This window comes from Rattus norvegicus, chromosome 5 (genome assembly GCF_036323735.1).
Source record: "Rattus norvegicus strain BN/NHsdMcwi chromosome 5, GRCr8, whole genome shotgun sequence".
NCBI classification, from domain to species: domain Eukaryota; kingdom Metazoa; phylum Chordata; class Mammalia; order Rodentia; family Muridae; genus Rattus; species Rattus norvegicus.
This window is the reverse complement of record NC_086023.1, coordinates 61,255,943-61,278,184: the sequence shown is the minus strand read 5'-3', so window position 1 is coordinate 61,278,184 and position 22,242 is coordinate 61,255,943. Positions and strand designations below refer to the sequence as shown.

Below are 22,242 nucleotides of genomic sequence, written 5' to 3'. Positions count from 1 at the left end.
TTCCAGGCTCTTGTCCACTGAGCTCCTGGGTCACCTAGAGCATTGTGAGGCAAGACAGAACCAGAACAGACTCAAAGAAGGAGACTGCCACAGTCCTGCCCACTCACAATGTGTTTATCTCTGAAGACACAGGCCTAATCAGGAAAGATGGGACTGCCTCTCCCAAGGTAGTACTAGGGATTAGTTGCAGTGCTGATTTGGGATGGTGGAGCCATCATTTCAATCTGGAAAACAAATCAAATCTTCTTGTAGGCAGAACTGCAGATGGGCCAACACAGTTCCCTGGAGGTATGAGGCCTGAAGCTGAAGGGACCAGCAGGTAACTGGGCACCACAGCCTGAGGCCAGTCAGTCTCAAGCAAGAGCATCCTGGTTCCTCCAAGGGTTTCTTTGCCTGAGGAAAGTGGAAGCTGGCATTCACATTCCTTCAGGATCTTCAGAAAATGGAGGCAAGGGTGATCCCGAAGCCCTACCCCCTTTGATTGGTGACCAGTGCCAGTCCAAACTGGACATGCCAGAAATGACCACTCTCTTTTCTGTGGTTCAAGATTTGACTCCTTAATGGAGATCGAACCTGGGCTCCAAGAGAAAGGCAGGCAATGACATGAATTACAGCATTGGGTCTGTTTCCTGAAGCACGAGGACAGTGTGACTTTGACAGCAGACTTTGAGGATCTGAAACGGGTGACATTCTATGGAAAGAAAGTGACTTATTAGACTTGGTTGAACCATACCTTTAATCCGGCACTGGAGAGGCAGAGGCAGGTGGATCTCTGTAACTTTTGAGGCCAGACTGATAATATAACATGGTGAGTTCCAGACCAGCCAAGACGATACACTGAAACCCTGTCCCCCCCCCAAAAAAAAAGGAGGGGGGGAAAAGGACAGGAGTTAATATGGAAATATGGATAGGGGGCTAGAGAATAAAAGAGAAGTGGAGAATGGAATCTAAGGACTCCCTAAGTGTGGGAGACCTGTGCCACAGGTATGTGAGGCAGCCTGAATTAGCTCCGGTAAGGTACGTTGATGTGGGAAAGTCTGACCATACTGCTGCCTTCCTACCCTGAATCCATCTTAAAGGAGTGTGAAGTGGGGTTCTCTGACCCCTCACAGTGTTTAATCTTTTGTGCACAGTGATAAGTTCGTGAGAAAGTTGGGAGGAAAGTGCTAAATGTGAGGCTATTAATTGCAGAAGAAATATTTCCTGAGGTATAAGGGTCAGCATCTGGGCCCTAGTAGCCTTAACACATTCTCAACAGGCCAACTAAAAAGACAAAGTATAAGGGGATAACTTTAAGGAGATGGTTAACACAGTCACATTGGAAAGAACAAAGACTCATCTAGTGACATTCTCTTATTCAAGTGTATCTTCAGGGCTGACAAGTGGTTTAGTTTAGGCTTAAAGGCAAGAGCTATGCATAACCAAGCAGTCTTTGTCAAGGTGTGGTCGCTTCCATCATCGCTTCATCCAGTTTCTCTGGAAAGGCAGTCTGACAAGTTTTCCCAACTGTGAAATATCTTTCCTGGAGTTAAGTTCCTTTGTTGGCTGGCATTTGTGCCCTTCCTTGTCTTTTCCTTCTCCCAGCATGAGACTCTCAGACTCTTCAACTTCTTAGAGTCCAGTGTTTTAATATCTGATTGCGATCAGGCAATCAGGGTGTCTAGAATATCTTTAATCCTGCCATGATGGTTACAGGTTCAAGATTGGTCCCGCAGCGAGGCAGCCATGCTCCGCCATTACTTCCGCATGCCAGAGGATGAGCTGGCTGAGGTCGGAAAGGCCCCGCCAGAAGGCTGGATTCCTCTGGCCACAGCTTGGCCACAGCTAAACCGCCATAGGCAAGAGGCAAGCGGAAGTTCTCCGAGGACATCAATTCTCCTTGCTGCCCTTAAGTCCCGCCCCTCTGGTCTAGGTGGTGTCTCCGTGGCGACGTGCTGCATGTGAGGCTGCGCAGGAGTGACGAGACGCGGGCGAGTGGGAGGGGGTGTTTTGGTTCTCGCCGCTCGCCGTCCTTTCCAGAACTGGTGGTAGGAAAGCTGCTTGTTCCTGCTTTTCCTTCCCTTTCCCTTCCCAACCCCTTCCCCTTTCCCAACCCGGATTTTCCCTCCTTCCATTTACGCGCCTCATTTTGATCGTCTGCTGCCCCGGATCCAGACTATTTTCCGGGCCGGGCGCACGAAAGCGCGCGGCCCCAGGGCCCGGTACATGACCCGCCGCCCTGCCGCCCCTTGCCTCCTCCGCCCCATGTGGCTGCGGGGCCACAGCGGCGCTGCCCACTATGGCCCGGAAAGCAGTTAGCAGGAAGCGGAAAGCGCCTGCCTCGCCAGGAGCCGGGAGCGACGCTCAGGGCCCACAGGTGAGGGCTCACAGGCCTGGGTCATCACCCAGCAGGGGCTTAGTAGGGCATTCCAGCTGGGGATAGGAACCAGGGACCAGGGCGGGACAAGAACCGGAGCCGGGACGGTAGAGCAGTGGCCGGTCCTTCTGCAGTGTACTGGCGTGCAGGCGGGCCGGAAGGGTGAGGAGCCAAAAGGAAACTCCAAAATGACGCCTTCCGCTGGAAGTCTGCAGCTAGGGATAGAGAGCTTCAGAACCTCCTGGTTCCTTGAGGAAGGAGAAAATGAAGTCAAGGAGAATCGAAAGTAAGACCGGCCTTCCGAAGTTACTGGGGTGGAGACCGAAGTCGACTTTCCAGTGCTACTAGGAATATGGGCCGAGGGTCGCTTAATCAAGGAAATCATCTAAGCTAGGTGCTGGTCCTTTCGGGTCTTTAGACACCAGGAAGAAACACCAGGTGTCATCTCTATACCGCCCCCTTTGGAGAGGAAGGCCTCTCGGACTTGGGATTCCGTCGCAGGTTACCCCGTTGGTATTTGATTTTTCGAATTCTAAAACTGACCGCACCGCAAGTCGCGCGGAGTCAGATGAGCGGCCATTGACTGTACATCCCAGGAAGATCCGAGACCCCAGTCTGGCTCATTGAGCTATATATTCTTTATGCTCTACGGGGTGCACAAGCGGAGAGGGAGAAAGGGGCTGGGTAGAAATGCAGCCCAGGTGGGTTCGGTGATATAGGCTTCATTTCCTTAAGATCAAGGACACCTGGGTATATTTCTGAGCCACTTTGCTCAAGAGGCTAGGTAACCTTTCGTCCTGTTTATCCATTTCCTAGATGTACCTTATTATGAGAACCTCATTTCAGTGCTAGACGAGTTAAGCTCCACTTTCTGGATTACAAATCTGTTAAATTTTTGATCTATGTAACTCCTGAAGGACGAATTCACAGTGGTTCTTTTATAATACAGTCAGACTATTTGTCTTAAGGAAAAGTGGCCAAACCTCTGATTTCTGATGTTGACTTTCACAGTTTGGCTGGGATCACTCGCTGCACAAAAGGAAAAGACTCCCCCCAGTGAAGAGATCCCTAGTGTACTACCTGAAGAACCGAGAAGTCAGGCTACAGAATGAAACCAACTACTCTCGGGTGTTACATGGTTATGCGGCACAACAACTTCCCAGTCTCCTCAAGGAGAGAGAATTTCACCTTGGGACCCTTAATAAAGTGTTTGCTTCTCAGTGGTTGAATCATAGACAAGTGGTGTGTGGCACGAAATGCAACACGGTAAGTTTCAGGAGGACTCTTTGCCTTTGTGCTGATGTTTGTCTTGTCTTGTCTGAGACAGGGTTTCTCTGTGTAGCCATGGGTGTCCTGGAACTTACTCTGTAGGTTACTCTAGCACCTCTCACTGCTATCTTCCCGTTTTATTTATTTATTTGTTTATTTATTGTTTATTTTGGTTTGGTAAGCAGAGTTGGAATTTATTAAGATATTTAATTAGAAGCGTTAGGACAAAGGTGCTGAGGGGAGAATAAACTCTGATGTGGGTCTGGGCTCTTCAGGGAGAGGTTCGTTGTTGTTCATTAATGGCCTGGTCCTCTTTTTCTGCTCCTTTTCTCCCTTCTGAGTCTCCCAATCCCTTCAAGTGAACCAAGTGTTTCAGCCCTGGCTCTGTAGACCGCTGCTCTTGTGTTTTAGATAAGAGGCTTCAGAGGATGGACAGAAATTGATGTCAGAGCATCATTTAGGGTACATGCTAGTGACAACCTAATCCCTGTGTACCAGCTTTTGACATATTTAGAAGTATTTAGCACTTGGCCGAAGGTAGAGATGAGACAAATACTTTTTGACACATTAGAATCCAAATGTAGCATTTGAGAGTCCAGGCAGTAGAATTGCTAAAAGTTCCAAGTCAGACAGGGCTATGTAGTTGGAGATCCTGTCCCACAACAATCAAAATGCAAAGATGTGATTAGTTTTATAGTGGAGTCAAGAAATGTGTGCCCTGGTGTGGTATATTTTAGGGTGTGAGCATTTGCATTGTGAGGAAAATTATGACATGAGCCTAGGGGAGCAGTTTTAAAGAGAGTAACCTTTGTAAGTGAGTGGTGGGGAAGTCTTTATCAGTAAACTATGTAACCACTACGGTTACAAGCACAACAAGCAAGGCCAGAGTCAAGAGTAGATGTGGTGTTTGCATTGTATACTTAAACCGGGAAGCTGCAGAGATGATTAGCAAGGCTCCTCCAGGAGGATGACACAAGTCTGTGAATATCTTTAAAAGTGGGGGTTGGGGATTTAGCTCAGTGGTAGAGCGCTTGCCTAGCAAGCGCAAGGCCCTGGGTTCGGTCCCCAGCTCCGAAAAAGAAAAAAAAAATGGATATGAGTGGAATGGAAGAGTGAGAATGGCAGACATTACAGACGCTGTTAGATGCTAGGAGAGACAGGACTGGAGCTGGGTAAATGATTCCATCTAGCCCTCCCTCCATTTTTAACTCACCTACTGTGAATAGACAGGTAATGTTAGAGTGGTGAGTAAATTGAGCCCGGACTAAAACGTACCTCGGGTTATTTCAAGAGAGGTCACTCTACATCAAGAATTGAGCCTGTAAAATTGTTCATTGGAAAGATGCTTGCTGCCCAATCCTCAGCCCCAGAATCCACAAAAAGGTGGGAGAAGAGAACTGATTTCATAAAGTTGATTTCTCTGACCTCTACATGTCTGCCATGGCACACTCTCTGAGACATACATCAAACTTATAACACACCACCACCACCACCACCAAACTTATACTACTACTACTACTACTACTAATAATAATAATATAAATTTTAAAAAGGAAAAACCCGGGGTTGGGGATTTAGCTCAGTGGTAGAGTGCTTGCCTAGCAAGCACAAGGCCCTGGGTTCGGTCCCCAGCTCCGAAAAAAAGAAAAGAAAAGAAAAAAAAAAAGGAAAAACCCTTGGGTGCTCAGTGAGCAAAACTTGCCAAGACTGCCAACCTGACTTTGACCCTCGACATCCGTGTGATGGAAAGAGAGCAAACGACCACAAACTGAACTCCATGTGCTTGCTGTGGCCTATGCACCCACTGCCCAGTATAAGCAAAAGTCTTTTTTAAAATAAGGACAAAAATACCGTAACTGGTGGTGTCTTTATAAAGGTCATAGGCAAAATTTTAATCAGTTTTGGGGAAGGAAGTAATACTATTGTGGCTGGGGCCAAATTTTCACTTCTGTTAAACGTCGTCTTACACATAACACTTTCAAAACAAGGTGCCATGAGCAAAGCCTGCACAAAACTTCCTTTTTCTGATTTCAGTGTTGCCCTGTGGTTTGGGAAAACTGTCGTCGTTGATGCTTGGAGTAGAATAGGTGTCTCCTGTTTATTTCAATAACCTATCCAGTATTTTGAAGACGAGAATATTACTAATCATTGGATTTACTCTTAAAAATGTTTTTAACTTGGCGCTGGAGAGGGTGGTTCAGCAGGAAAGAGCATTTGCTGCTTTTCGAGGGCACCTGGGTTGGATTCCCAGCCCTGTGTGGTGGTTCTCGACCACCTGTATTCCAGTTCCTGTCTTTTGGCCTCTAAGGGCACCAGCCACGTGTGTGCTGCTGCATTGACATACATGCAGACAGAACACCCGTACACAGAACATGTTATACGTTTTGTAAAAATTTACTCTTTTTTTTTTTAAAGATTTATTTATTTTATTTATATGAACACTGTAGTTCTCTTCAGACACTTGAGAAGAGAGCATCCCATTACAGATGGTTGTGAGCCACCATGTGGTTGCTGGGATTTGAACTCAGGACCTCTGGAAGAGCAGTCAGTGCTCTTAACCACTGAGCCATCTCTCCAGCCCCAAAAATTTACTCTTATATTTTTGGTTGTGAGCCTAGCCTTTAACGGCTGAGCCATCTCTCCAGCCCCCAAAAATTTACTCTTAATACCTACCTCTGTCTTCCTAAGTTAAAGTATTTTAATTATTTTTTAAATCTCACGTGTGTGAGTGGTGCTACATTTGCCACAGGGAGCATGCGGAGATCAGGACAGGAGTTGGTTCTCTCTTCCACCATGTGGGCTCTAGGGATGGAATGTTGTCCTTAACTTAGTGACAAGCTAAGTGCCCTCCTCTCTTCATTGTCCCTTTCTCTGATTGCCCTGCCTGTCCTGGAACTCCTGTGTAGACCAAGCTGGCCTTGAATTCACAGAGATCTGCCTGCTTCTACCTCCCCGACCCTGGGAGTAAAGTCGTGTGCAAATGCTCCTGTCTCCTGAAGTACACTTAATAACTATTTCTGTCTTCCTGTGTCTTCAGGATGTAAAATCCTTGGAAATAGTGGAGGTTGTCTTTTGATTTGAGGCAGGGTCTTATGTGGTTCAGGTTGGCCTTAACTATATACTCAAGCTACCTTGAAAATCCTGATCCTCTACCCTCATAATTGCTGGGATTATATACAGACAGGTGCTACCACACATTTGGCTTCGTCTGTCTATCTGACACTTTTGTTTTCCTGGAACTCACTTTGTTGTCCTGGAACTCACTCTGAAGAACCAGGCTGGCCTCTCAGATCTGCATACTTCTGCCTTCCAAGTGCTGGGGCTGAAGGTGTGCACCACTACCACCCACCTTTTTTAGTGTCAGTATCAAAATCCCTATTTACACGTGTGGGTGTGGAGATTACTTGGGGGAATTGATTCTCCCTTTCACCATGTGGTTCTTGGGATCTTCACAGTAGGTGGTTTACCCACTGAGCCATCCTGCTGGCCCAGAGTTGTGTATCTTCTTGTCTGGGAAACCAGCTTACATCTGCTCTCCTTTCTATGGTAGATTCCATTTTAGAAAGAATATTGCATTTTTAGTAACTTTGCAAGGTTCCCTTTCCTTTTGAAAACCTCTGTCCTGTAGGTGCAGCTATACATGTCTTCACACCCATCCCACCTGCATACATTGCTTATAATTTTCCTCAGCAACAACTTTTGTATGTTCTTCCCCTGTCCTAGAAGGGAAGATCCAGGGAGCCAGAGCCTGAGGCTCCTCTCCCTGTGGTGCCAGCTTCTGGCTCTGGTCCCAGTAGGTTAGTGTGGCATGGCCGAGTTCTGAGTGCACAACAGGGATCTGCATCAGAGCCACACCCTTGTCAGTTTGGAAAGCAACTCTGCCAGTTCGCCCTCCTATGAAGAGGCGGTGTGCTTGTCCAGCACGAGGCCCTCCCTGGGCCGCTCCGCAAGCACAAGGCTGAAAGTGGGGTATGGTTTTGATCGCCTGAGCACTCTACATTTCAGTTCACTCCAGTCTTTAAATACCCTACAAAACTAGTCAGTAATAATTGTATACTGCTATTTTAAGGTTTCCTTTACTTAATCATGTGTATGGGATAAGTGTGTATGTTAACGAAGTAAATCCCCTAGAGCTGTAGTTACAGATATTTATGAGCCATCTTACATGGGTGCTTAGACTCAAACAAGGTCTTCAGTACCTGTTCTTAACCACTGGGTCCTCTCTAAAGAGTACGCCATTACATTTTATGCCAAACCTTTATAGTATGGATAAGAAACATGAAGAGACCAGTGAGGTGGCCGAGTGGCAAAGGTATTCGCCTTTAAGTCTGAAGACCTGTTAAATCCTTGGAACCCACAGTGGAAGGAAGGAACTAACCCCGTGTTAAGCCTGGGCAAAATTTAGTAGTCTTTTTTAAGTCTATAGCACCTGATATTCACAGGGGTCTCCCATTCCAAGTACTAACCGGGCCAAGGCGCTTAGTTTATGAGATCAGGTGAGATTTGGCACATTGAGGGTGGTATGACAGTAGACAGCACGTAATAGTTTGTATTTCTAGTTTGTTAATGTAGAATGTTAAATTAACTCTTTATTTTCATGTGTTACTTGACTAGTGTGGCCTTAGCCATGCCATTATTAGGTGAGAGAGAGTTCTCTGGGTTTGGTAGCATGGTGTCTTTGATCTCAGCAGAGGCAGGCGAGTCTGAGTGTAGCCAGTCAGGGCTACAATGAAACCATGTCTCCAAGTAAATGATGCTATGCATGGCCATGTACAGATGCACTTGGGAGGCAGAGGAAAGTTAGTTGGAGGCCAACTATTCTACATCCTGAGTTCTGGGTTGCTGATGTTACACTGTGAGACCCTGTTTCAAAACAGGAAACAATGAAAATTCCCAGGGTCTGTTATATAATAGACTCTCCTTGGATAATTTAACAGTGTTGACCGAATTAAATAGAAACTGTTTCCTGTGCCCTTTTCTCTTGCAGCTCTTTGTAGTGGATGTCCAGACAGGCCAAATTACCAAGATTCCTATTCTGAAAGACCGGGAACCTGGAGGTGTGACTCAGCAGGGCTGTGGTATCCATGCAATTGAACTGAATCCTTCTAGAACATTCCTAGCCACTGGAGGAGACAACCCAAACAGTCTCGCCATCTACCGCCTGCCTACATTAGACCCTGTGTGTGTGGGTGATGTAAGTTTTCCCTTTGGTTGTACTTAGAAGTAACATTGTTGTGTTTTTTTTTGTTTTTTTGTTTTTTTGTTTTTTTTGGTTCTTTTTTTTTCGGAGCTGGGGACCGAACCCAGGGCCTTGCGCTTCCTAGGTAAGCGCTCTACCACTGAGCTAAATCCCCAGCCCCGTAACATTGTTTTAAAACATGGATCCTCTCCTTACCTAGATTTCTCCTGGCGTGGGAGTGAGGGGTGGAAGAGAGCAGAGTGGATGGAGATCAGGATCCCTTAGGAAAGAACCAGCATGTGTGTTTGGTAGGAGGGACAAATGGCAGACCTCTGTGGCCAGTAGCGGGCTGGTTTTCAATTCATAAGGTCCACATCTTTCTCATTGCCCTGTCAGAAAATTTACTTATCAACTATAGTTGGGTATTGTTTGGCTCCAGAAGTATAGCATGAATGAAATTAATAAAGCCCTTGCCTTCAGTACAGTATCGAGTGGTGTGGAAATCAGTGTGTGGATAATACAAGTTGGTTTCTGTGATGTGCCAGGGTGATGTGCCACAGAGGAGGAGTACCAGCAGCTAAAGGGGTGGGAAGTAAACTGGAGTGGGTGCTATTTCAGAGAGCAGTCAAAGGAAGCCTCAGTGAGAGGACGTGAGCAGGGCGACTTAAAGGAAATGTGAGCACCAGCCATGGGGGTATTCCAGGCAGGAGACACAACACCACGGTAGAGAGCTGGAAGCCCTGTTCCCTGGACATTTTGTTTTTGTTGTTGGTATTGGGTTTTTGTTTATTTTTGGGTTTTGGAATTTTGAGACAGAGTATGTAACCCTTGTTATCCTGGAGCTCCCTGTGTAGATCAGGTTGGCCTCAGACCTGTGCTGGGATTAACAGTGTGTGTGCCACCATCACCATCACGCCCACCCCTGTCACTCTAACCGTCTGCAGGACTGCCAGGTGTATTGTACCTTTGATTCTCCCCAGACATTAAGACCTCATCTCACCCCACGAGTCAGGATCCTCAGAGCCGTTTCTCTTTGCCTGTTTTTGCTGTACATTTATTTATGTATATGTGTGCAGGTGCACATGTGCAGGTCAGCGGACAACTGTCTTGTGGAGTTTGGGGATCAGACTCTGGTCATGAGAGTTGGCATCAGGCACCTTTACTTGCTGAGCTATCTTGCTGGCCCTGTTTTGTTCTGTGGCAGGGTCTCCATAAGTGGCTCGTGCTGTCCTGGAGCTTGTATCTCTGACTCAGCCTCCAGAATTACAGGCACATGCAGCCATTCCCTTTCATACTTAAAATTTTTACAAGATGTTTTCAGGCAGACCTGCATGTTTTTCAGAATTCACTATGGCCCTTGTTTTACTAATCTTTGTTGTTGTTTTTTTCCTCTCTGTACATGTCGTTTACCCCTCTAAGGATGGACACAAGGATTGGATCTTTTCTATTGCGTGGATCAATGATACCATGGCAGTGTCTGGTAAGTTGCTCTCCTTTGGTTTGGCAAAGACAAATGTTAATGATGGTGTGATAGAAAGTAACCACTGTCAGGTTACTTTAATTTTACTCATTAGTTAGATGGGACTAGGTTGAAATCAGGACACGCAGGTGGGATACCCTTCCCGCTCAGTTTCATTTCCCAGGCTCCCCTACCTCATGCCCCTCACCACTACTGTTTTTGAAGATGGGACAGGATATCACATTGTAGCCAAAACTGGTCTAAGGCTCATATGTGATATACTTGTAGTATACTGCTACTTGTAGCAATCCCTCTGCTTAAGCTGGATTTGTTTGTTTGTTTTTAAAGATTTATTATAAATGAGTACACTGTAGCTGTCTTTAGACACACCAGAAGAGGGCATCAGATTCTATTACAAATGGTTGTGAGCCACCAAGTGGTTGCTGGGAATTGAACTCATGACCTCTGGAAGAGCAGTCAGTGCCCTTAACCACTGAGCCATCTCTCCAGCCCCTGTTTTTTGAGACAAGGTTTCTCAATGTAGCCCTGGCTATCCTGAAACTCACTCTGTACACCAGGCTGGCCTCACACTCAGAGATCCACCTGCCTGTGCCTCCCGAGTGCACCACCACTGCCCAGCTCTGCCCAAGAATTTTAAGTGCTGATACTGTAAGTATACCCACACCACTCAGCTTAGGGGATTTTGTGTCAGTCCACCTTATATTTCTAATTGATTGACTGATTATTTTGTGTGTGGTTTATTCACTCCTTGGCACATATATGGAGATCAGAGATATGATCATGAGTTCATGGGCCAGCTTGGGCTACATCGAAGTCTGTCTCAAAAAATGAACTAGGGAGGGTGGAAGAGAACAACAGGATGTAGGAAGTAAATGTGTGTGCTGTGTGTGAGCCTTATGTTGTAAGTCAAGACGGCACTTTGCCCTGAAGTAGCTTCAGAGAAAAGGTCAAAGGAAAGTTTATTTTGACTGCGTGAGACACCAGGAATGGACTCAGCACTGGGCCTGGGACTCTAGAAAACTTGGTTGTTATTGCTTATTTGCTAAGGAAAATAACTTCTGAGTTTTGTTTGTCTTTTAAAATTGAACTCAGGAGCCAAAGATGGTGGAGCAGACCTTCAATGCAGCACTCCTGGGGCAGAGACAGGCTGATCTCTGAGTTTGAAGCTAGCCTGTTCCACACAGAGAGGTCGGGGATAGCTAGAGGGTGGTAGTGATGTCATAAATAAACAGCTCAAGTCCTTGTGCGCAGACAACTGTCGTACTTCTGAATGATAGTCCCAGCACTAAAGATACATTTTTATATGAGATCTCATATAGCTCATGCTTACCTCAGATTGACTCTGTAGTTAGGGTTGACATTGAACACCTCCTGAGAGCTTGGATCATAGGTGTCTGCCATCATCCCAGGTCTTACGTGATGCTGGGGATTGCACCGAGGACTGCATGCTAGATAAGTGCTCTATCAAGTTTAGCCCCAACTCTTAAGAATTTATTCTTGGCCAGGTGTGAATTGGCTCATGGACCTCCCTAGAATTGAATATAAAGAGATGTTTCTGGAGAAAAATGTCTAGAGGAAGAAATCTGAACTAAGTATGATAGCTCATGCTTGTAATCCCAGTACTCAAGAGGCTGAGGCAGGCAACTGCTGCAGGTTTGAGGCCAGCCTTGGCTACAGTGGGAAGTCTGTCTTTAAGAGTACTGCAGTGTTTGGGGCGGGCTGTGCTTCAGTGCCAGGCTGGATGTGGTCTTCTGTGTGGTTCACTATGGAGGGTCACTTACATCTGGCATCTGAATGTCCTACACTGCAGGCTCTCGGGATGGGTCTATGGGACTCTGGGAGGTGACAGATGACGTGTTGACCAAAAGTGATGCAAGACATAACGTGTCACCAGTCCCTGTGTATGCTCATATCACTCACAAGGCCTTAAAGGATATCCCCAAGGAGGATACAAACCCGGACAACTGCAAGGTGCGGGCTTTAGCCTTCAACAACAAGAACAAGGTACGAACTCACCAAGGGAATTTCAGGAGTCTGTCCCTTGTGGCTTTACCCTTTCCCCTCCAAAGCAGTGCGTGCTGTGTAACGTGGCTTTAATATTTTTTTAAATATTTATTTTCTTTACATATGTGAGTGCACTGTAGCTGTCTTCAGACACACCAGAAGAAGATTCCATTACAGATGGTTGTGAGCCACCATGTGGTTGCTGGGATTTGAACTCATGACCTCTGGAAGAGCAGTCGGTGCTCTTAACCGCTGAGCCATCTCTCCAGCCCGTAACTTGGCTTTAAATGCCATAGTTTCCCGGGACCACTCTAAGCTGGCCCTGCCTCATTTGCATGTGCCTTTTCAGGTGCTCTGTTTAGGGTTTGATTTGCATACTGACCTTGTTTTTAAGCTCCCCATTTTTGACTTCTCCCTCATCTCACACGTCCCATTGGTCATTGTGTCTGACCTGACAGTGAGGATGTAGGCAGAATCCAAGACTGGACTTGGAGCCCAGAGAGGAGACAGGCTTCTATGAAATTTAAAAAACGACAGGACTTGATTCATTTTTTTAAATATTTATGTGTATAACTGTCTTGCCTGTATATGTGCATGGGTGTATGTGTTCCACATGCACAAGGCTCAATTTGAAAGGTGGTTTCACTAGAAGTAGGTTTCTCTGCACCTACAGAAAGGCAGCCTTTCATCTGAGCTGTACTCCTAACAGTCTTAAGGGTGTCAGGAAAATCATGGCCCAGATGTGTGTTGGTGTGATTGTTAGACTTGCTTGTGGAATTGAATACACTGTAGCTGCAGCCCATGGGTGGTGGGAGAGCTTGTCATTACTGACATCCTTGATTATATCTTGGAGGGCAAGAGAAGCCCCAGCTTTCAGCTTCTTCCCGAGTATTCTGGTACTTGAGTTTGCTGCAGACCGTACAGTAACTTCTGTTTCGTTGCTCTTGTAGGAGTTGGGAGCAGTATCGCTAGATGGCTACTTCCATCTCTGGAAGGCTGAAAATGCGCTGTCTAAGGTGAGAACATGAGTCGGTAGTTTTATACAAATTACCACAGGGTTAGAATACTGTCGTTCTCCCAGAGTCATAGTGCACTTTCCCAAAACTCCTTTCTCCCAAGGTCTGGGAGCAGAATTGCGAAGAATATGATGTCATGAGCCTGCCATTGTTTCTCTAGAGGCAAAGTCTGTTTGGGGATTTTTCTTTTTAATTTATTCCAATGTGGCCTTAAACTTGTTATCTTCCTGCTTCTAAAGAACCTCTCAGATCGTTTTCCAGACAGGCTCTCAGTACGGCCTGGCTTTGAAGGTAACCTAGAATGCCTGATCCTCCAGTCCACCTCCCCACTATAGTGTGGCACCAGTGAGTCTTCAGAGGTCTTGATTGCATGGCACTTAAAGTTCCCGTTTTATTAGTCCTCTTTTAGTCCACAGTGTATTTAACCGCTGGTTTATAGACTGACTATCTGGTAAGGTTGTCAAGATAGAAAGACCTGAATGTGAGGAGTTCCTGGCAACTGAAAATTAATCAAACTAAAATAAATTATGTCTTAATAATCTTGTTAGAAAATGGGGGGTTGGGGATTTAGCTCAGTGGTAGAGCTCTTGCCTAGCAAGTGCAAGGCCCTAGGTTCGGTCCCCAGCTCCGAAAAAAAAAAAAAAAAAAAAAAAGAAAATGGAGTGGGCTTTTGTTTTGATGTGTGTGTTGTTTTTTTTTGTTTGTTTGTTTGTTTGTTTTCTTTTGTTTTCCAAGACAGGGGTTCTCTGTGTAGCTCAAGGTATCCTGGAACTAGTTCTATAGATCAGGCTACCCTGGAATTCGGAGATCCATCTGTCTCTGCCCCCTCAATGCTGGGATCAAAGACATGCCCCACTACACCCAGTTTGGGTTTTTGTGTTGACAAGGTCTTACTGTGTTATCAAAGCTAGACTAGAACTCTATATCCAGGTTGCCCTCCAACCAGTGATCTTCCTGCCTCAGCCTCCCAAATGCTGGAATTAAAAATGTGAAATGCCATCCCAATGTTTTGGGGGGTTTTGTTGTTTTTTAAAGATCTGTTTCTTTTATGTATATGAGTATACTCTTCAGACACACCTGAAGAGGGCATCAGATCTCATTACAGAAGGTTGTGAGCCACCATGTGGTTGCTGGGAATTGAACCTAGGACCTCTGAAAGAGCAGTCAGTTCTTTTAACCACTGAGCCGTCGCTCCAGCCTTAACTGACTTTTTTTTTTTCAAATTGGGGGGAAAAAGACAACATATTCCTGGACTTGGAAGTATCTTAGTAGGTAAAGCACTTGTCCCAGAAACTGGGGATATGAATTCTGATACCCAGAAGTCATATAAAAGCTGGATACAGTAGTCTGTGTCTGCAATTCCAGCAACAACTCCTATCACCATAGGATAGAAACTCGGTGGTGGAGACAGGAGAATGGCTAGAAGCTCAACTGGCCTGACATTTGAAGTGGTGATAAGACTCTGCCTCAAACAAGGTAGAAGTTAAGTACCAAAATACAAAGCTGACCTCTGACCTTCACACAGACACCATAGCATACACACACACACACACACACACACACACACACACACACACACACACCCCACCATACATATCCACAAAATTAAGTTGAATTCCTGAGGGCTCCAGTGGTAGATCACACAGGAGGCCCTGGTTTAAAAACAAAACAAAGCAAGAGCCCACATACTCTTGATTCCTCCCCAAGTTCTTGCTGACTTTGACTGGGCATGGTCTTACTGTGTAGACCAGACTGGCCTCAGATTTGTGGCAGATACTGGCTCCACTATGCTGGGATTACAGGATCAGGCTACAAGCTCCTTAATGCTGGTGTTGCTGGCCTTGCATAAACTAATGTAGTAATTACCATCTCTAAGCACAAAGCAATAGTGATATTAGAGAGAGCACCGCCCCAGTACTGGGGATGGAACCGAAGGCCTCACATGTTTTGACAAGTGCTCTACCACTGAACTGTCTGCAGCCCCAAGACTTATACTGAATTATTTGATTTTCAAATACTGAGCTATTTGACTTTTTTAAAGATTTATTTATTATATATAAGTACACTGTAGCTGCCTTCAGACACCAGAAGAAGCCATTGGATCCCATTATAGATGGTTGTGAGCCACCATGTGGTTGCTGGGATTTGAACTCAGGACCTCTGGAAGAGCAGTTGGTGCTTTTAACCACTGAGCATTTCTCTTGTGCCCCCTTCCTTTCACCCCCAATATTTTTTATTTAGTTTTTATTTCTTAAAAGACCAGCTCACTAGGTAAGGTAGCCCTGGCTTCTCTCAAGCTTGGCATCCCCCCTTGGCCTCCCTCCCAGTGCCAGGAATTTCAGGAGAGTCTTTCAGTGAGACGGCAGTGTCACAATTGAGAAGGCAGATTTTTTTTTTTTCAAATATTATGATCTCTTTACTTGCTTTCTCTTTGACCAGACAAAAGATGATTGTAAAAAAGGCAGATTTATTTATAATATTTGCTGGCAACCTTTTTATAGAGTAAAGTGAATATATGGGTCATTTCTTCATGTCTTGCCCGTGCCACTTATAATGTAATGAGCTTTTTCTAAAGAGGAAACAAGGCTCAGGGAATTGACAGCTCTCTTGTGTCATGGCAGCTTTATGCTCCAATCGTCCTGCATAGTTCTGTACAGCAGACAGAAACTAGATTTTTTTTTTAGTCCACGAGGGTCAAAGGTGAAGGCTGACTCAGGTACCTGGGATGGAGTCTGTCACATGGGTTTGCTCTCTCTGGCATGCTGTTCTTATTCCTTTGGTAAACTGGCTGAGGGTATTCAGAAATGAGCCCCTCATCTGAAGAGCAGCAAAGAGAGTAGCAACTAATCTTACAGAAAGAAGTGAGTGAAACTAGGCCATAGTATTCTGGGCTCATTCCTAGAAATAAACTGTAGTCCTTGGCTTTTCCTGGCATTCTGCTTATTTAATTCTGCTTTTCCCTAACTCAGAAGTGAACTAGTTCACTAGGCTTTGCCTTGTCCCTGACTTAGGTAGTTTGTGTGTAAAGGTAGCCCGCAGATGGAGGAACACAGAACAATGCCCATTTTATGCTGTTATGAATGTATCTTCTTTATTCAGCTCCTTTCCACCAAATTGCCATATTGTAGAGAAAATGTGTGTCTGGCCTATGGTAGTGAGTGGTCAGTGTATGCGGTGGGCTCTCAAGCGCATGTCTCCTTCTTGGATCCACGGCAGCCATCGTACAACGTCAAGTCTGTCTGCTCCAGGGAGAGAGGCAGTGGTAAGTCCCTGTGTGCTCCTTCAGGCCTATGCTACACTGAAATGGGTTTTTACCTTTTGTTTCTTCTTTGACTTCCAAACGAGCAGTGATCTGTGTGTAAAGTTTAGAAGTGTTTGGTAACAGAATAGAGGAACTTAGTTACCTGCGTGTAGCAGCAGAGTTTTCAGGCTGTAGAAGCCTTTGGTACAAACCAAAGATGAGATAGGCAGTTAGCACTAGTCCTCTGGGGACTAGCTGGGGCCCTACCTAAGCTAACAGTTCTTCCGAACTGAGTGACATTGGACCGGGGGGTCGGGGGAGTCATAAGATCACTTTTGAATGTGATGATGAATGTGTACAGTGTAAGGTGTGACAATTACACCTCAAGAAGCCAAAGGAAATACTTGTTTTCATTCCGATGAGTGATTCACTTTTAAGAGGTTTAAGAGGTTAAGTGTGCTTGCTCACAAATGCTCTGCCTCCGAGCTGCACCCATACCCCCAGCCTCTGACCAGATTGCACATTTTAAGAACCATCCCTCACGTTTGTCAGTGGAAGAGACTGGTGTGGTATTGTCTTTAAAGTTTCAGAATACTTTGTTCTGATGATTCATTTCCTCCCACCAAGAATCCTGTGAAAAGCAGATCAGAAAAGTTAGAGGTTAAGACTACTTACTCCAGGGGCTGGAGAGATGGCTCAGCGGTTAAGAGCACTGACTGCTCTTCCAGAGGTCCTGAGTTCAATTCCCAGCAACCACATGGTGGCTCACAACCATCTGTAATCCGATATGCCTCTTCTGGTGTGTCTGAAGACAGCTACAGTTAACTCACATACATAAAATAAATAAATAAATTTAAAAAAAAGAAAAAAGAAAAAAAGACTACTTGCCCCAGAGTTCAGGCCTGAGTTCAGGCTCCAGCATTCATATTAAATGGCTCACAACTTCCAGCAACTCTAGCACCAGGGCATCTGTCAACCTCTTCTGGCTTCCGTGGCCAGCTGCACACCTACACACAGTACACATGTGATTTTAAAAACTTAGAAGTAATAGGCTGAAAAGCTCATGCCTTATGTACCAGTACTTAGAAGGCAGAAGCAAACAGAACTTGAGCTGCATACCATCCTGTTCTAAAGAGTGAATTCCAGGACAGCCAGGGCTACATAGAGACATCCTGTCTCAAAAACAACCTATAAACCCAGCATAGATATAAACCCAGCATGGATATAAACCTAGCATGGATAGCACTTGCCTCTAATCCCAGCATTAGGAGGCAGATCAGGAGGAAGAAGCTGGCCTAGTCTAATAGTAAGTCCCAGGCTGAAAAGGGCTATATTATAAGACTGAACTGCACAGTGGTTAAGTAAGTTACCAGATTGGAAAACAGGAAAGGTCTTCAGACCATCCAATTTAAAGTTGTTGGGTTTTTTGTGGTTTTTTTTTTTTGTTTTGGTTTTTTGTCACTTTCTGTCCCCTTTCTCATATTAAAAATGTAGTTGTCCTTGGAGTCTTAAAAGGAACAGTAAGGGTTACAGCTTAGCCTCTTTTTTCAAAAAGTGTCATTTCTATGTAGATGACACACAAGCAGTTCTTTGGTGGTGGTGGTGGCAGTGGTGGCGGGTTTTGGTGGGCACCGTGCTGCTGATTGGAAGTCAGAGAACAGTTTGAGGGAGTTGGTTCTCTCCTTCTATGGGAGTCACAGGAGTCAAACTCAGGTGGTCAGGCTTGGTAGCAAGAAACCGGTAAGCGAGGTTGGGGATTTAGCTCAGCGGTAGAGCGCTTGCCTAGTAAGCTCAAGGCCCTGGGTTCGGTCCCCAGCTCCGGAAAAAAAAAAAAGAAAAAAGAAACCGGTATGCATCTGCTGCTGTGTAGCATTTATCTTTGAGGTTTTATTTTTATCATCATCATCATAATTGTTTGTTTTTGAGACAAGGTCTCACTAGGCATCCTTGGCTAGCCTGGAGTTTGGTATGTGGACCAGGCTGGCCTTGAATTCACAGAGATCTGCCTCCCCAGTATTGGGATTAAAGGCATACATCATCATACCTGGTTTTTAAAAGGTTTTGGTTTACTGTTAATAGAGGTAGCTTGTGCAAGGGAATACTAGTTCACAAAGGTCCCTAGTTCCACACAGACGTCAGGGGCACCTACATCCATTGTACTTATTCCACAGGTACATCCACAGGATGCATTTTCCTTTTCACCCAAAGTAGTTGGTTGCCGTAAATAACATGTACCAACACTTCCTGTCGTGCTGGCAATAGGAAAAGAATAATGAGCTATAGTGTACAGTGTAATGTGATGGAAAAGAGCTAATAGTTATGAAAGGTGGCTTCAGTGCTATTCAAGGGTGTGGGACACAAAAAACCCAGACACATTCCTTTGGCAAAAACAATGTGTATATTCCCAGTAATCTAGCTTATTAGCAGAGTTCTGTTTGACCACTGGCATAGTACCATCTAATATTTGGGGTGTGCAGCCTCTGATTGCTCTGTCTTTCTCTCTCAGGGATTCGCTCAGTGAGCTTCTATGAACACATCATCACTGTGGGCACAGGGCAGGGCTCCCTGCTGTTCTATGACATCCGAGCTCAGAGATTTTTGGAAGAAAGGCTCTCAGCTTGTTATGGGTCCAAGCCCAGACTCGCAGGGGAGAATCTGAAACTAACTACTGGCAAGGGCTGGCTGGTGAGTAGGCCCAGACCTGAGAGTTTGGGATCGTCATCCCAGTCCTCCCTCCTTGCTTTGCCTTCCTGCTCTTTTGCTATGGGCATTCCGTAGAGCAGAGAAAGGCTCCTTCCCTGACTTTGCCTTTGTGTCTACACACTGGCTCCCAGAAGAGAGGCCCCATTAGGTGGTGGTGCGGATGCTTATAATCTTGGCTCTCTGTAATCTGGAGGGAGGAGGAAGATCACAGAAAAGTGACAGGCCCAGGAAAATACGCTGGTGCCTCAGATTTCCTCCAAGTGACTACAGAGTGGGAAGGCTGAAGAGCCTTCTGCCTTTGCTGCCAATGAGCTATGAACAAGGCTGGCTCCAAAAAGCTGTCTTATAAAGACTTGCTTTCATGTAACAATTCTTTTTTTTTTTTTTTTTCTTCTTTTTTTTCCGGAGCTGGGGACCGAACCCAGGGCCTTGCACTTGCTAGGCAAGCGCTCTACCACTGAGCTAAATCCCCAACCCCCATGTAACAATTCTTTATCTGGTAAAAATGAAGCCAGTTTCCCCAAGAACCTGTCTCTTCTTGCCCTTTCCTAGATGTGCTAACAGCCTTCTCCTTTTCCCACAGAATCATGATGAAACCTGGAGGAATTACTTTTCGGACATTGATTTCTTCCCTAATGCTGTTTACACCCACTGCTACGACTCGTCCGGAACGAAGCTCTTCGTAGCAGGGGGTCCCCTCCCTTCTGGGCTCCATGGAAACTATGCTGGACTGTGGAGTTAATGACAACTAACTTTCTCCCAAATGCAGATGCACACTAACTTCCACCCTCAGTTTTCTTGTTTGGTGTTTTGATTTCCCCAGCTGTGGAAGGCTCTCCTGTGTACGCAAACACAGAATTTGCCCATGGTTTAGGCAGTTACCAGGAAGAGGCTCTATGCAGAAATCCAAACGCTGGGACGCTCGCGGTCGGTTGGTGGCTTGTTGTTCTGGGTTTTTGGTTTGTTTTCACTTTTCAGTAATTAGACTTTTACTTTTTCCCCCTTCTGCTTTCTCAAGCAAACACTGTTACAAATCCCTCTTTATTTTTCCCTCAAGTGACAACACTCTCCTTCCTCTGGCTTATTTACACTGAAATGACCAAGTCATTCTCACCCTTACTTCACTGAGGTAGGGCCCCTTTATAATCGTGTGGTGGCTCTCCAACTTTCTGTGAAAGTGTGGGAGCCGTGTGTGTGTATGTGTTGTGTCTGTCTGTCTGTCTGTGTCTGTGTCTGTGTCTGTGTCTGTGTGCGTGAGCTTGTGTGCCTGGTAGCACTGCGTCACTGATACTACTTGGAGTGAGGATTATCTGTAATTAAAGTATTTATAAAAGAAACAACTTTACTCAGAGTCCAGCTTTGGGACCAGCCTGTATCTTTTTTTAAGGTCTGACATTGTAGGAAGAGAAACAAACACAGGAGGAAAACCCTTGAGTAGATTAGCAGGGTGTGAGGGGAGGCTATATCCCAGGACTGCAAACTGGTCCAGACCTCCATGTCCCTCCCACCTGTGTGCCCAGGAAGAGTGCCCATTTGTTACTTCCACTTCACGTCTGCTCAGCCCAGACCGCTTGGCTAAGACATCGGGTGTATCTCCGGGGACTGCTGGCCACCTCACAGTCTAGGTAAAGACAATCCTTTCCCCGGTCTGCTGCCTCTGATGGTCTGATCTGGGCAAGAGCAGGCAGTCTCGAACCCACATGATTGCCATTCATGACTTCTAGAAGGAACTTGAGCATTCTTGGGGTTTTGCTGGTATTTTCTATTTGTTCTGCCCAGAACGTGTGGTTTGTAGTGAGTGCTTTGTGTGTGGGTTCTGTTCCTCAGTGCAGTGGGGCTTAGTGTTGGAAGTCACCCTCCTGCCCTGTTGGCTCACCCCTGGGTAATGACAGGTGGTTGTGCCAGCATCGCTGCATGTGACGGTGTAGATATAATTGGTGATTTGCTTGTTCCTCTCAAACTCTTTAGTGTGAGGGTTGTTTTTTTTTTTTTTTTTTTTTTTTTTTAACTTGCAGGCAACTGTCAGGCCAGTTGTCTTCTTCACACATCATGTGGAAAGGAGCTCTCTCCACCCTAGTTACTCTGAGACATGCAGTGCTGCTCTGGCAGTACCCAGTCCTGAGAGATGGAGTCATAGTCCTGTACCCAGTTTCTTGGCTGCTCCCCAGTTCTTCCATTTTTCTCTTTGTGTCAAAAGAGTACTCTCATAATGGCAGGGACTGCTGGGGAGGGAGGAGGCAGGCCCACTGTAGGACAGCACATTCCACAGGTTTTAGAATAATCATTCCTATAATCTAGAGAAATAGGTGCTATGAACAGGAAATTAAGCAAAATGCTGGATGCTGTGAATCTTTTGTCTTAATTTTTTTCTATTAAACTACAAGCTGTAGCTGTCTTAGTTCTCACAGAACTTCTGTCTTTTTAAACTGACTTGTGTGTTTAAAACCAGAACTTTTGTAGGACGTCCGTGCCGTTGCCAGACCGTCTCCTGTGATGCTTTCGGTTGTCTTGAGATTCTCTGTTTTTAAAAATGTAGCATTTTGACTTTTTTGCCAAGGAAAAATAAATACTATCCTAGTGCAGAGCTGTCCTGAGTGACTATATGTGGCAAGGACGCGGCAGAGAAGAGACCCCAAAGGATTCAGAGCGGGCTGAGATCTGCCAGGGTTAGGCCTAGACCGGCTCGCTCCTGCTCCCTGACTCTGGGCTCTGGGTTGCAACTGAGGGCCTCTGCCCAGGGGAAGCAGTGTAGGGCCTGAAAGAAACGAGAGTGGCTTAGGGTTACAGGGATGGTGGCTAAACTGTCTTCAACATAAGTCAGTCAGTGATGGGCCCTGTGTATCACTGTTCTTCATAAGGTAGGGCACAGGGGCCACACTGAAGGACGGTCTTCCCAAAGCTAGGGAAAAGATTGCTAAGTCATACGGAGATTGAGCCACAGCGGCTCAACTGCTTTCCAGGACACAAGGCTGTAGCTGATTTTTGCATTTGCAT

General features: G+C 45.7%; 1 protein-coding gene across 7 annotated transcripts; it reads left to right on the top strand.

The window, feature by feature from the left end:
- The first annotated feature begins 29 nt into the window (after positions 1 to 29).
- On the top strand, positions 30 to 21,832 carry Dcaf12 (DDB1 and CUL4 associated factor 12). Of its 7 annotated transcripts, XM_039111403.2 has the most exons (11): positions 30 to 167; positions 253 to 319; positions 1,696 to 2,356; positions 3,368 to 3,622; positions 8,613 to 8,819; positions 10,224 to 10,284; positions 12,095 to 12,288; positions 13,239 to 13,304; positions 16,404 to 16,566; positions 19,052 to 19,230; positions 19,832 to 21,830. In XM_039111403.2, the coding sequence occupies exons 3-11, from the start codon at positions 2,279 to 2,281 to the stop codon at positions 19,988 to 19,990; spliced, it is 1,362 nt and encodes a 453-aa protein (XP_038967331.1). In that variant the 5' UTR covers positions 30 to 167; positions 253 to 319; positions 1,696 to 2,278; the 3' UTR covers positions 19,991 to 21,830. The 7 variants fall into 7 exon arrangements, with proteins under 7 accessions (XP_038967331.1, XP_038967333.1, XP_038967334.1 ...); XM_039111405.2 differs by lacking the exon at positions 1,696 to 2,356 and having other exon boundaries at positions 253 to 448; XM_039111406.2 differs by lacking the exon at positions 1,696 to 2,356 and having other exon boundaries at positions 253 to 808.
- The last annotated feature ends 410 nt before the right edge of the window (positions 21,833 to 22,242 follow it).